Consider the following 14220-nt stretch of genomic DNA (forward strand, 5'->3'; position numbering starts at 1 on the left):
AACAACATAATTAAAACCAGCCAACCAAAGATCAAGTCCTGTCTATTTTTACAAGGGCTAGATAATAGAAATGTAATGAATAAAACAGGCGTCCCCATTTTAGCAAATTCTATTAATTCTGATTCCAGGGACTGGATACTGTAAATTAGATTTGGGACGAATATATGCACAGAAATCCTTGATGCAATATGAAAGGTGCAATCATCTCCACACTTTAGAGGATTTTTAAAAGGTCAGTTCTCTGTTAATTACAGCCACAAAACTGCAATAAGACTATAAATACACTAATCTAATGGGGGAAAGGGGGGATTAAATCTGTCACTTACATTTCCTGCTGTATTTCTGCGTTGGCTGCTAGCCACCTGGCGCAGTGAGTGGCCAATCCAAGGCTATAGGCCTCTATGTAGTTACACTGCATAGCATCTAGAGAAGAGGTTTCGAAGCTAGTTCCACTCCCATTTTTCATGTCAACCCTCTAATCGGGACTTATTTAGACCTGGGACACCAGGTGGGTGCAGTTAAAGATGAGGTAGAACAGAGGGCTAAGTTTAGGGGGTTGCAATGGAGAAATGGAGTGGAAGTGGCTTTGAGGGCCAGATTTGAATACCAATTCCCTGGAGTATTAAAGATGTCCAAAATCACCCTCCCTACACAGAGCTCTATTTTCCAAAGGGAATAGGGTGCCTTTTGGGTCATGATATGACCTGCATCTGTTTAAAGGGTGCAGAGTATGAGATGTAGCAGTTTTCTAGTACTGGTCTGTAACGAAACCATTTGCGTTTCTCCGTAGAGTTTTCTACTCCGTTTCGGATGATAAGCGAAAAGATGAAAACGACCATCTACCCTGACATCTTTCGCATAAAGGCTCTCCCAAATGGGAACAGGAGCAGCCAGTACTCTGCTGGCTTCTAAACACTGGAACTCTCTCTCCTTGCGTACCTCTGACTTCCTCCAAATGGTTGGAATCATTAAATATTGACACAGCTGTTTGGGGAGTTAAAGAGCCTCTCATACCATCTGTCTGTAAATCAATGATCCAGGTCAGGTAGCCAAAGTACAGTAGTATGTGACTCACACCGCTAACCCGCGCCAGACCAAGATGTCCTGCGTTGGCCTGGTTAGACACACACCAGAGTTACTGGAACACGGCTGGAAAGGACAATGTGGGAAGATGTCAGCGCTGGCACAGCACAACTGCGTGGGCCTAGCGTGAATCAAGCATCGGTTTGCTGCTGGTTCTGGTTATGCCCCCTCAGCCCAGCTCTGGGGTATCTGTCAACGCGTGGCCAGACAGATAGCTGCTCTCTTTGTGTGGGCTCTCCATCACCATGACGATATGTCTGTGTTATTACTCACGTCTGTCTGCTTCTCCTGTTGCCATATCGCTGGAGCCTTTTAAACTAGGAGGATTTTAACTGTTATATTAAATAATTTCTACTGCATTGTTTTGTGTCTCTGTTTAAAATACACCTTTAATCTTCTCTGCATTTGTCTCTCATCCACTGTTATGTCACAATGTAGAGCCGTGTTAATGTTACCTGATGGATGATGTTAGCGATACTTCTGCTTTGCATGTCTTTGTAGTTTATATCAGAGCAACAACCCTGGGAGGCAGAGTCAGTAACGCAAATTAACGCACCGATTATTACTGTGACACAAAATATTTTATATCAGATTGAAAATAGCGTTGAATGGTGACTGGTGAAATGTCCTGACGAAGTTAGATTGTGTTGCTACCCTTCATACAGACAACCTGCACTTCACACAGACAAGCAAAACAACCCCCCCCCCCCACACACACACATAGACACACACCATAGACACAAAGAAACAGTGTTAGCCAGACAGATGGTGGTCAGAAAGATACAGGGACACAGGGGAGGGTAGCAGGATGAAGGGTTTATCTCTTGGCAGAGAGGAAGAGAGAGGTTATGAACTCTACGACACCATCCAAGCGTCTCTGACTTTTGCTTTTGTCAGGTGTGTGATGCGCGAATGTGTTATGAAGCTCTAAACCAGCCAACTCAGAGACCAGGCTGGATCACAGCATCACCAATACAGACGCGTGTGAGGCCGCTCAGAGACACACTGAAATCAGAGAAACAAGGCTGGACAACAACATCACCAAACCGGACTCCTATGAGGCCTATCAGAGACACACTGAAGTCACAGAGATGAGGCTGGACAACAACATCACCAAACCAGACGCCTGTGAGGCCTATCAGAGACACACTGAAGTCACAGAGATGAAGCTGGACAACAGTATCACCAAACCGGACGCCTGTGAGGCCTATCAGAGACACACTGAAGTCACAGAGATGAGGCTGGACAACAGTATCACCAAACCGGACACCTGTGAGGTCTATCTAGAGACACACTGAAGTCACAGCAGGCTTATGAAGAATACAAATATAAACATATTGCTTCAAACTGGCCCAGGATCAACCTTGATATCAAACCAGTAGACCCATTCAATAACCAGTCAAAAACCAAAAGTTCATGCAAGACATGTGGCCATTCAGAGACAAGTTCAGGTGGAGGTAACCACTTGGATATTTCATAAATATGTCATCTAAGACAAGAACATGTCTGACGCGTAGAATAAGGAATCATCTCAATCATTTGGGGTATTTCTACACGGACAAGGCCATAACTCACCTCTGTAGTAGTACAGGCACATCTCTGACAGCACGAACCATCTCTTCTTCCAGAGCTTCATCCCTGTGCTGTCCTGGAACACAGAAACACACCATCAGACCCATGCTGCCGTTGGGACATGAATCAGGGTTATTCATCTCCAGCTCCTGGACGATGGAAATGTCATCTTCTCCCTCTGATAAGCACATGACATGTCAACAACAAAAGCAGAGCCATCAAAGGGCTTGTTTACATTACGAGAGCTATTAAAACGCTAGATAGATTTGAAGATCTGGTTTGCATAATCATTTCCATTGCGTTTACATTTTTACCCATTTCACCCAGCCATGACTACAGTATTAAACCCAGCCATGACTACAGTATTAAACCCAGCCATTACTACAGTAATAAACCCAGTCATGACTATAGTGCTAAACCCAGTCCTGACTATTTTATTAAAACCACCCTTGACTACATAAAAAACCCAGCCATGACTACAGTATTAAACCTAGCCATGACTACAGTATTAAACCCAGTCATGAATAGAGTATTAAACTCCATCATGACTACAGTATTAAACACAGCCATGACTACAGTAATAAACCCAGTCATGACTATAGTGCTAAACCCAGTCCTGACTATTTTATTAAAACCACCCTTGACTACATAAAAAAAACCCAGCCATGACTACAGTATTAAACCCAGCCATGACTACAGTATTAAACCCAGTCATGAATAGAGTATTAAACTCCATCATGACTACAGTATTAAACACAGCCCTGACCACAGTATTAAACCCAGCCCTGACTACAGTATTAAACCCAGCCCTGACTACAGTATTAAACCCAGCCCTGACTATATTATTAAAACCAGCCATAACTACAGTATGAAACCCAGCCCTGACTACAATATTAAACCCAGTCAACACTACAGTATTAAACCCAGCCCTGACTACATTATTAAAACCAGCCATAACTACAGTATTAAACCCAGCCCTGACTACAGTATTAAACCCAGCCCTGACTACATTATTAAAACCAGCCATAACTACAGTATTAAACCCAGCCCTGACTACAGTATTAAACCGAGCCCTGACTACATTATTAATACCAGCCATAACTACATTATTAAACCCAGTCATGACTACATTATAAAACCCAGCCATGACTACATTATTAAACCCAGTCTTGACTACATTATTAAACCCTGCCCTGACTACAGTATTAAACCCAGATACTACATTCATGTTGTGTTTCATATTCCGTTTTTGATCTTCAGTTGTGGCTGCTGCTGCATCAACTAATGGGGAACTTAAAGAATATTTTTCAGGAAGCAATTCCAACCTGAAATAGGGTGAGCGTAATAAACAACCACATAGAAAGAAAACTGTTTCAACTCTTAAAGACCAAAGTTTCCAGATTTGATGACAAGGAAATCAACCTAAAACCAGACCCATAGTTCTCTGTATTACAATAAAGACACAAAAACAAGACGAAGCCCCTGGAATCAATGGATGCCATGTTCAAATAACTGCTGCTGTTGAGAACAAGAGGGTGGAATGGCAGTGAGGCACACAGGTGAAGGAAAGGGAACCCAGTGACTTGATTCTGTTCTCTGTAGGAAAACTGAGCTTATAGAATTCTTTAAGAACTCATTAATCTAGGATTATAGAACTAGAATCAACAACCACATTCTGTAAGCTAAGAATTTATTTATCAAGGTGTCTGTGACGATAAACCTTGTGCACCACTTTTCCAACAAAATACGTTTTATCAATTTTCTTCTTAGGAAAAGAAGGTCAGAACACAATAATCCATTAATTAACAAATGATTGAAGAACAGTTAGATTGTTTCATATAAATAAGTCTTATTTAGCATGTGGGTGCAGCTACAAACTGCTTGAATTGATGGTCTGAGTAGTCAGTTTGGTGTTATAAACAGCATACAAGTATAAAAACATTCCACCCACACCACTACAGAAAGAAAGCAATATTACATTTCATTTCTTTTAAACCCTGATCAGGGCACCATAAAAAGGTGTCACCACAAAAAGGTGAATGAAGGATGTTCCAGGCGAGATTGTAACACTTGTTCATGTGTGCAGAAATGCAAAACTGTTACCATAATAAAATCCAGCAACATCTGGTTTCCCTGTGATTCCATTCCTTCCCTGTCTTGCCTGGTTTTTCATTTGTTTGCGGATGAGGTACTTTCCTATTCTCAAACCGTCGTGTTTGTCAGATCATACACACACACACACACACACACACACACACACATACACACAATAGGGCCGGTAATTCTGCTCTCGGCTGGGCAGGGAGGAGATAGTGAGCTCCATCAAAAGTAGGCTCCTATTCACTACAGAGGGCTCTTCATTTGAACTGAGACATATGGGCTCAAGTAGTACACAAGGACCATTTGGGACGCAGACAATGTCTTCAAAACCAAAGTGTGACAGTCTGTTTGGCTGAGCCTAGATCAGCTGAAGTGCTAGAGCCCCTTTTCAGAACTTCAAAAGCAGCCGTGTTTGAAGCAAAGGCAAAGAGATGAGGAGTGGAAATTCAACGTCGCTGTGCTGCAGCAGGAAACGGTGTGTGTTCAAAATAACACACACACACACGGACACATGACTGTGCAAACACATCGGGAGTGCTTACTTTAAATCCACATATAACATTGCATCAGTGAAGGGATTCAAACAGCCTGGCCACACTGCAGAGAAAGAGTCGAAGCGTCACCCAGGATGCTGGTGTTTTAAGAGCTTGTCAGAAAAACTCTGCTTCCTGCAACAAGTTAGCAACTCCCCCTGGCTTCCCCCTGTAATGTGATTAGCTTTTTTGTTATACCACACACACACACACACACACACACACACACACACACACAATGGCAGTGGTATGTATGCGTGTGAGAAGAGCTTGTTTCTGGTGATTCCGACAACTAAATGAGGCATTCCTACTTTGTGCCTGAGTGAACATGGACAAGCAGGACCCCTCTTTACCCCCAGGGCCCTCATTCACATTCACAATGCTGTTCCAGTGTGAGGCCGTTTTCTTATCCATCATCTTCATCATCAAAGAGCCCAAACTGATCTTAGATCAGCACTTCTATATGTATGTAGCCAGGAAACCGAGATCAATGAAACTGCTTTTTAATTACTACTTGTACTGCTTTTTTGACTGGGCCACACACTCACAGCCAAGGAAAAGAGAAGGCTGGAGGCTGCTGGACCAAAAGCCTTCCTAAGATCTTTTAACACCAGGGAAAGCTTCAATTCTGATGCCTGCTCTAAAGACTGCTGAGCAAACTGACAGCAGAGGGAGAAGCAGAACGCATACAAAGGAGGGGGATAGACTTGGAGAATACACTGTATTCCTGCATGACTTAGTCAGTAAAACACTGTACTTCTTACAGTGGGTTGGATTCCCGGGACAACCCATACGTAAAATGTATGAGTGCATGACTAAGTCACATCAAAATGTCTGCTAAAAGGTATTCAAAGTATGTCAATATAAACAGGTGAGCCCTGAATGCTGATTGGCTATGGTAAATGTAAGCAATAAAGCATGAGGGGGGTGTGGCATATGGTCAATATAAGAACAGCTCTTAGCCATGGTATACTGGCAATATATCAAAAACCTCCGGGGCGCCTTATTGTGCTTGTATTAACGCGTTTAGAGCAGTAAGGTGTGATGTGATGTCATAGCCATGGATTACAGTCTCATATACCATGGCTTTCAGCAAATTAGCATTCAGGATTTAAACCACCCGGGGAAATATGAGTGTGCATACCATGGGCATAACAAAACATGTCATTTTGACTGTGTTCAGAGTGGTATATTTGTCATCATGCACCATTGGGGTATATTATATAGAGAAGTGTTGTCCTGTCCAGAAAAATCCTCCCCTCCTCCCTTAATGTTTATTAACATTTCATTTGTATCATTCTTATCATATCAGTGGATATCAGGTAAAGAATACAACTTTCTAAAATACACAAAAACAAAACAATCACACCTGATTATAAAGTTACAACACACACCTAAACACACAATCTCAAAAGATAATAAATCCCCAAAACACACCCATCACACAGGTTTATAATTCCCCAACACACACACAATCACATCTGTTTATAAAGCTACGTCACACACAATCCCAATGACACAGGTTTATAATTCCCCAACACACACACAATCACATCTGTTTATAAAGCCATGTCACACACACACACAATCACACCAGTTTGTAATTCCCCAAAAAACACACACAATCACATCTGTTTATAAAGCCACGTCACACACAGTCTCAATTACACAGGTTTATAATTCCCGAACACACACACAATCGCATCTGTTTATAAAGCCACGTCACACACACACACAATCACACCAGTTTATAATTCAACAACACACACAGAATAATATCTGTTTATAAAGCCACAACACATACACAATCACACCAGATTCAAATGTCACAGCACACACAATCACACCTGTTTATAAAGCCACAGACACACTTACCTGTTTATAAAGCCAATTACTCTTGATGACCAGTGCATTGGGGTTCCTTCTGATTGAGTTTGATCTCTTACCAAAGTTATGAACTTTTTTGGAGGAGGATCTAGAGGGCTGAAAACAAGAAAAACCATGTGAAAAAACAAATGAACACAATGTTTAAATAAACCGCACGCTATTAAAGAGGTTGTGTTTTGCCAAAGCCTGTCTCTCTGTGTGTGATGTAACAGTACCTCACCCTGACTCCAGGGCTACTGGGCTGTGTGGTGTAATGGACCCTCACCCTGGCTCCAGGGCTACTGGGCTGTGTGGTGTAATGGACCCTCACCCTGGCTCCAGGGCTACTGGGCTGTGTGGTGTAACAGTCCCTCACCCTGGCTCCAGGGCTACTGGGCTGTGTGGTGTAATGGACCCTCACCCTGGCTCCAGGGCTACTGGGCTGTGTGGTGTAATGGACCCTCACCCTGGCTCCAGGGCTACTGGGCTGTGTGGTGTAATGGACCCTCACCCTGGCTCCAGGGCTACTGGGCTGTGTGGTGTAATGGACCCTCACCCTGGCTCCAGGGCTACTGGGCTGTGTGGTGTAGTCCGAGCCCCCTGTGTAGTTAGAGGGATCACTACTCATGGTGCTCATCGGACGTTCCTTCTTCTCATTCACCGGCGCTTTGGGGGCGTTCCTACACAACAGGAAAGAAAAAGGAAAAAATTAGAACAGAGAGGAGCTGACGTGGTTGTTTATCCTACATGATTCGTGGCACATTCACCACACACAGGTCCTTCCGGAAGCCTCTCCGAGTCAATCGTCCCTGGCCTACATCACAGCGGCCGTAATGGCTGGAGGTCAATTTGCTTCGGCCAAACTTCTGCAGCCCATTTAAAGTTGTGCAAGAGACAGACATACGAGGTACTGTCCACATACCGACAAGGACAGAGTAATTGGTTTGATTCATGAGGCTATGTTGAGGCCTTATTAGAGCAGAGGACTAAAGCTGTGCAGACGACCAGACTGGGAAAGATCTAGATGGACCACAGACATGCTACACTCTCAGTACATTTGTCTGAAAAGTGTCTTGCTGAAAGCCTTCTATAAAGAAAATATGTTTCAAAGGAAAAGGATTCCCCGTTTCGGTGTGTAACCTACAGGCAGGTGGAACACACTGTGCTGAAATACCAACAAGGTTTTTGTCCTGCAGACATCATCCGTCTTTCCCTACGTTCATGTTGTGTTCTACAGGGAAGTCAACTATGAGGGGACATTCAAAAGTGCACTACCCTACATGGGCCCTGGTCAAAGTAGTACACAATTTAGAAACACGTAACCACAGGGAAGAACAACGTCCAGGGTCGGACATTTACCTTTCTTTACTGGGAAACCTGAGGCTGGACAGAGACCTGAAACTGTGTTAAGAGTCAGTGCAGCAGTACCTGAGGCTGAACACACACCCCAGGTCTGGTTTAGGTAGGATGTTTGAGGAAACCACACAGATCCAACAGAGTCATGATTGCTGCCATTTTCTGAGGAGACACATTCCTGAAGTGGAGATGTAGAGCAGACATAAATGCTGCGCTATATCCAACCTCTCCCTCCCTCCCTCCCTCCCTCCCTCCCTCCCTCCCTCCCTCCCTCCCTCCCTCCCTCCCTCCCTCCCTCCATTCTCTCAAGCACTGTTCTTTCCTCTCCTAATATCTGTCTGTGTCAGAGTGACAAACAGCAAGACTCTTGAGCCACTCAAGTTCTCAGAACATCAAGGCCTCTGGAGGTGTTTCAACCACTCAGTCACTCCCACACAGCCCAACTATGGATTTGGCCCAAATTGTATTCCATTTCCGAGAAAGTGCACTTCTTTTGACATGAGCCCATAGGCAAATATGGCCTACTGATTATCTACATAGCAATGTAGTGTACAATTCACAACCTTAAAGACCCTGGTCAAAGTAGTGCACCTTTTAGGGAATATTGTGTAATCTGGGACACACACAGCTAAATCCCAGTTGAAAGGAGTAATCAATAGCGTGTCAGCGAGTGTGTGACAAAGTGCACTGGGGGGAAATGTGCCTTCTCCATTAAATGTGACGCAGCGGCACAGCTCTGTTTGACAGCCTATTTAGCCAGTTGCCCATCGTCCATTGTTGGTTTGAGAAGCCCAAGTCAACTAAATATCTGCCAGTTCATTGTCAGCATGTTCCTCTGTCTGTGTGGAGCGTTGAATCACTCAGTTACTGAACACTGATAACAGCCCCTCGCGAGTTGACAGGAACACACTGAACTTTCCCCAAATCCTTAGAACTGCTAAGTAGGCTTACTTGACAGAAGTGTGTAATGAGTTAGCAAATTTGTGACTATATTAAACAGCAGCAGCAGTAGACGACAGACTGAACAAAGGCTGCCACAATCCTCTTTTGCTAGTCTCAAACTATTTTCTTAATTTTTTTAAATATATTTTTCTGATTTGATTTAATAAATTACAAGGACTCAGAACATCCAACTTAATGATTTAATTTATGAGTGAACATAAATCACCTGGGAAAATACAACAAAATATCTGAGAATGTTAAACAGATACATTTATCATTTTTATTGTATGGGTTTTTAATGTCTCCTTTCAAAGTGGCTTGTTAACTACTATTTCATCAGATACACAGGCACAAAACAACAAGCAACATATTCTCTGGGACACTAAGGCCATAAGGAAAAGTTGCAGGGGAGAGAAACATGTGCCCACTTAAATTCTTTACATTATTATTTCCAAGTATAAAGCCCGAAAAGGTTGGAGTCATCTACTACTCAGCTGTCACCACATGACCTTATCTGGCTGCTGGGTAACTATGTGAATTTTTATACAGACCACAAATTAATTCCATCTCTCTTCTGTCACAAAGCTCTGCTACGGATGTCAACACAGAATATGACATAGGCAACATCATAATCCTTCCCAGTCTTGTTTTGGTCTTTTTCCAGATCTTTTGAAAAATAGAAAAAAAAAAAGCATTCACTTCGGCTTACTCAGTATGTCAACAAAGTATTGTTTATTGTTTTTCAGCAAACAAGTCATGCTTTGTTTTTTTTCAGAGATCTCCAAAGCTGCTTTCTTGTGGGGGATGAAACGTCTTCCCCTGTCACGACACCTCTCCCACAAGATGAGGCAAGCCTGTTCCTGGAGTAACTCAGCAACGGCAGAATTATGTCCCAAACAGGCACCACACCTGACCCAATGAAGTAACCCATGGGTCCAGAGATCGACAAATTCAACACACCAGAGGAGTATACTAGGAGGCTAGGTAACTTCAGGAGTAACTCAGTGACGTTGGGTGTAACTTCCCGAGTACCCCTTAATACGAAAGGTGAGTACGTTTGGCCCGAGGTACGCTGCACCTTTACACAGCTCCGAGCAGGTTATCTTCATGGTTAACTCGAAGTTACCCAACAAAAGCACCGCCTTTCCGCCCACAAACAGGCAGGCACGTTTTGGAAGACCTAATGGACATTGTCTCACGGACTGTGAGAGGCCTACTCCGCAGGGGGAGGGCGTTTAGAGGCCGTGAAACTCTAGTTTACCCTGATTATATTCACTAATAAAGATATCGATCCTCATCTGACCGAATTCCGTATATTCGCCTGATTCTAGGGCCAGACGTCTCCAATGCCACTCGCCTGAGTAATGCGCTCATGTTGAACAGTGTGTTGTGCTTTGAGATATTTTGCCAGTGGACATTTAATGTATTCCATCGGTGATGCTGAACATTTGAGCAAGAATACTGTAGGCCATGCCACGCAGTTCACAAGGTGGTACTTGCTCTCAATAAACTGCTTGATGCATTTGTTGTGTTCCCAGGCCATTTAAGTGTTCTACAGATCAAATATGCTTTTAATGCGATCACAAGTAATTAGCAAAAAAGACTTGATCTATTTTTAATATGCATAGTCTGGGGCTACAGAACTATTTTTTTCCCACAGAAATCCAAAGGGTGATTGGTGTGGTTGACCGTACGCATATACCAATTAGAGCGACCCTGGGAGAACATGAGGGGGGTTAGGCCTGTGTGAATAGGAAGTCATTTCACAGCATTAATGTTCACGTATTTGATAATTAAATTCATACAGGTAGCCCTACAACCTAGGTGCTTTATGGAGTAGATATTAAATAATTAACCGTGAGTAATGGGTCAATTACATAGATGTAGCCCATGTGTAGGCCATAACTGAATTATCTTAATTGTTTTCACATATTTGGATACACTATTTTACTTGTCCTTATATCTCAATCATACTACAAATAAAAGAAGCCAAAAAGTCTGTAAGCCAAAATAGAGAACATATGACAGAACACAGCTCTCATGAATATACTGTCGGCAATACACTGCCAACAAGACTCCCTGTCATTGTTGGCCCCCACAGTGTTAGATTTCACCGTTAACCTTTCTTTAAACTACTCATATCCTTTCTATATAAACGTGCCTTCTTCCGGAAAAGACCACAGAGCATGAGCCACTGTGCAGAAACTAGGCTTGTGTTGCCGAACATGCCCCTTTCAGGCGAACGCACACAAACTCCAGTAAGTTAACACAGAGTCAACTAACAAACATCTGAATCATCGTTGTAGTACTGTTTAACACCACTTTAGGTATGTCAACCCTGACTTTCCTTGATAACCCAGAGATAAATCGGAGTAGGTTGAACTCCCGTCGTAGTACAGTGCTCAGGTCTTCCAGATGGTTCAGATCAAAACCACCTAGTGCCATGCAGTCATCTACTCTGGTTGGCAGGATCAGATTCTCACTAAAGTGTCAGGATGTACACGATAAACTTCACAGTAAGATTACTTCAAGCATTGCTTAAATGTCTTTCAATCATCTCCAATGCTCTTGCTTTGTCTGGAGCACATCTCCCTTGTCAGAACAGTCTTAATGGCAGGCTCAGTCACATTGACACCCTCCTTTTCCATTTTGTTTTGGGTCTCTTTCCATCTTTTCCATTATGTCTTTCTTCTGTGGGTCGGCAGAACATTCCACACTAGTCCTAAAATACATTTGGTTGTAAACAAGCCGAGAACCAAACCCACACTCCTACTGTCGTGGCACCATGTTGGAATTGAACCAGTATAGGATGACCGTGTACTGTAAAACCACACCCAATGTAAGCCCCACCCAGTGCAAGCCTCAACCATCACAAGCCCCACCTACTGTAAGCCCCGCCCACCGGGTCTCCCAGAACCGATTACACAGGGCAGCATAGAGGAGCAATGCATCATTTTAATGTCAGTGTTACAGAGTGTGTAAAAGCTGTTACAGCCAGTTGGTTTAAGTAGGCATCATCAAACGGAAGGTCTCTAACATCCACCAGCTCCGTGATGTCGTCATGGAGGAGTGGAAAAGGATTCCAGTGGCAACCTGTGAAGCTCTGGTGAACTCCATGCCCAAGAGGGTTAAGGCAGTGCTGGAAAACAATGGTGGCCACACAAAATATTGACACTTTGGGCCCAATTTGGACATTTTCACTTTTACTCACTTTTACTCACATTTGTTGCCAGCGGTTTGTGTGTTGAGTTATTTTGAGGGGACAGCAAATTTACACTGTTATACAAGCTGTACACTCACTACATTACATTGGAGCAAAGTTGTAGCATTTCTTCAGTGTTGTCATATGATAAGATATAATCAAATATTACAAAAATGTGAGGGGTGTACTCACTTCTGTGAGATAGTGTATATGTTGTTTTAACTTTGAAGTCCAGATGTGGTCTCTGGTTGCCTACGCACGGGGCTGAGGCAGGATTATGGGTGTGCTCACACGCCGCTAGAACAAAGCCCCTGTATTAATTCTGCCCGAAAGGACTGGCCCGGATGGACGGATACCCACCTCTCTTGACCCCTTGGTGCCGTGTTGGTGGACACGTGTGTGTGGAGGGATTATCCTGCCAGTGGAGCACATTTGGTGACAGATCAACTGAATGGACTGGCTGAGGACACCGTTAAAAACGACCAGTGCAGCATTTCACCATAAAAGGGTGGATACTGTGAGAAGGGCAAGAGGGCAGCATAGCTCAAGTGTCCGTTGTTTTGGGGAAACATCACCCTCCTTCAAGCTGATCATCTTCACAGAAATATGACAACGAGACCAGAGTCCATTATTCACTAAGGTTGTCTTGATCTGGGATCAGTTTGGCCCCAGATCAAATGACTTGATCCTAGGCACATTCCCAGGGCAAGCAGAGGTATCTGGGTACGTGCACACCAATACGCCACCACAATGACATAGGTTAATATTGTGGTGGTTAGGCACAGTTTGCTCATGAAGCAGAGGACCGAACCAGGACTAAGTCTTACCTGTGCAGTCTGTGGTATTTCCAGATTGGAAAGAGCGTTAAACACAAAACATTCTGTTAGTGTTAACACATTCATGCTCACAAAACATTCTGTAAGTGTTAACACGTTCATGCATTTCAACCGCTAGCCCAGACGTATGTGAAATACTTCGCTCATATACTAAATGTGTCGCTTTTTTCTTAGACTTCTCAAGCTGATGCGGAACCTCAAACCGATTAAGACTGTCCCACCATGCAGCAGTGCAGGTCTCATGCTTTGGTGAAATTCAACATTGGTTAGAAAAGTAGATGTTAGCTGAGATTGAATCTTGAGTATTGAGAGTTTGTGGTATGAAGGTTGAGAGAAACAGGAACTGTATGTACATTTACTAAAACATACACTTCTGATTCATAATAATGCAGATGACGTAGGACTTTAATGAATTTACTTTCTTTAGTTAATCATTCGGTATAACAGTGGGCTGTACAATGTCCAGAGTCCACACCAGAACAAACAAACTGAACAGGACTTGCAGAACTTTTCAATGCAAATACAGAACAGGACGACAGGAAAAACACTGACAGTCTCTGTTAGTATAAAACAAAACAGAACAGTGATTTAAAGTGCTCAAATTAAATGTCAACTCTTGAGTAACATAAATGCATCCATTAAAAGCTAGTATTATATTACCTGCTAAACATTGGGTGAACCAATTTCCCACAATTCAATCTACAAAACAGAAGGGAAGAAATGCATGAAC

General features: G+C 43.1%; 1 protein-coding gene across 11 annotated transcripts in view; it reads right to left on the minus strand.

Annotated features, from left to right (window-relative positions):
* The window catches only part of LOC105028896 (pleckstrin homology domain-containing family A member 5), a 140545-nt gene that overhangs the window by 35472 nt on the left and 90853 nt on the right, over positions 1–14220 (minus strand). For 8 of the 11 annotated variants that reach the window (XM_034288077.1, XM_020040346.3, XM_034288086.1 and 5 more), the window contains 4 exons: positions 14151–14189; positions 7711–7834; positions 7164–7271; positions 2659–2731 (listed from right to left, as the gene is read on the minus strand). In XM_034288077.1, the coding sequence (XP_034143968.1) occupies positions 2659–2731; positions 7164–7271; positions 7711–7834; positions 14151–14189 (344 nt within the window). The remainder of the gene's footprint in view (positions 1–2658; positions 2732–7163; positions 7272–7710; positions 7835–14150; positions 14190–14220) is intronic. The other 3 variants (XM_034288079.1, XM_034288085.1, XM_034288083.1) reach the window with 1 other exon arrangement.

This window comes from Esox lucius, chromosome 19 (assembly GCF_011004845.1).
Source record: "Esox lucius isolate fEsoLuc1 chromosome 19, fEsoLuc1.pri, whole genome shotgun sequence".
NCBI classification, from domain to species: Eukaryota; Metazoa; Chordata; class Actinopteri; order Esociformes; family Esocidae; genus Esox; species Esox lucius.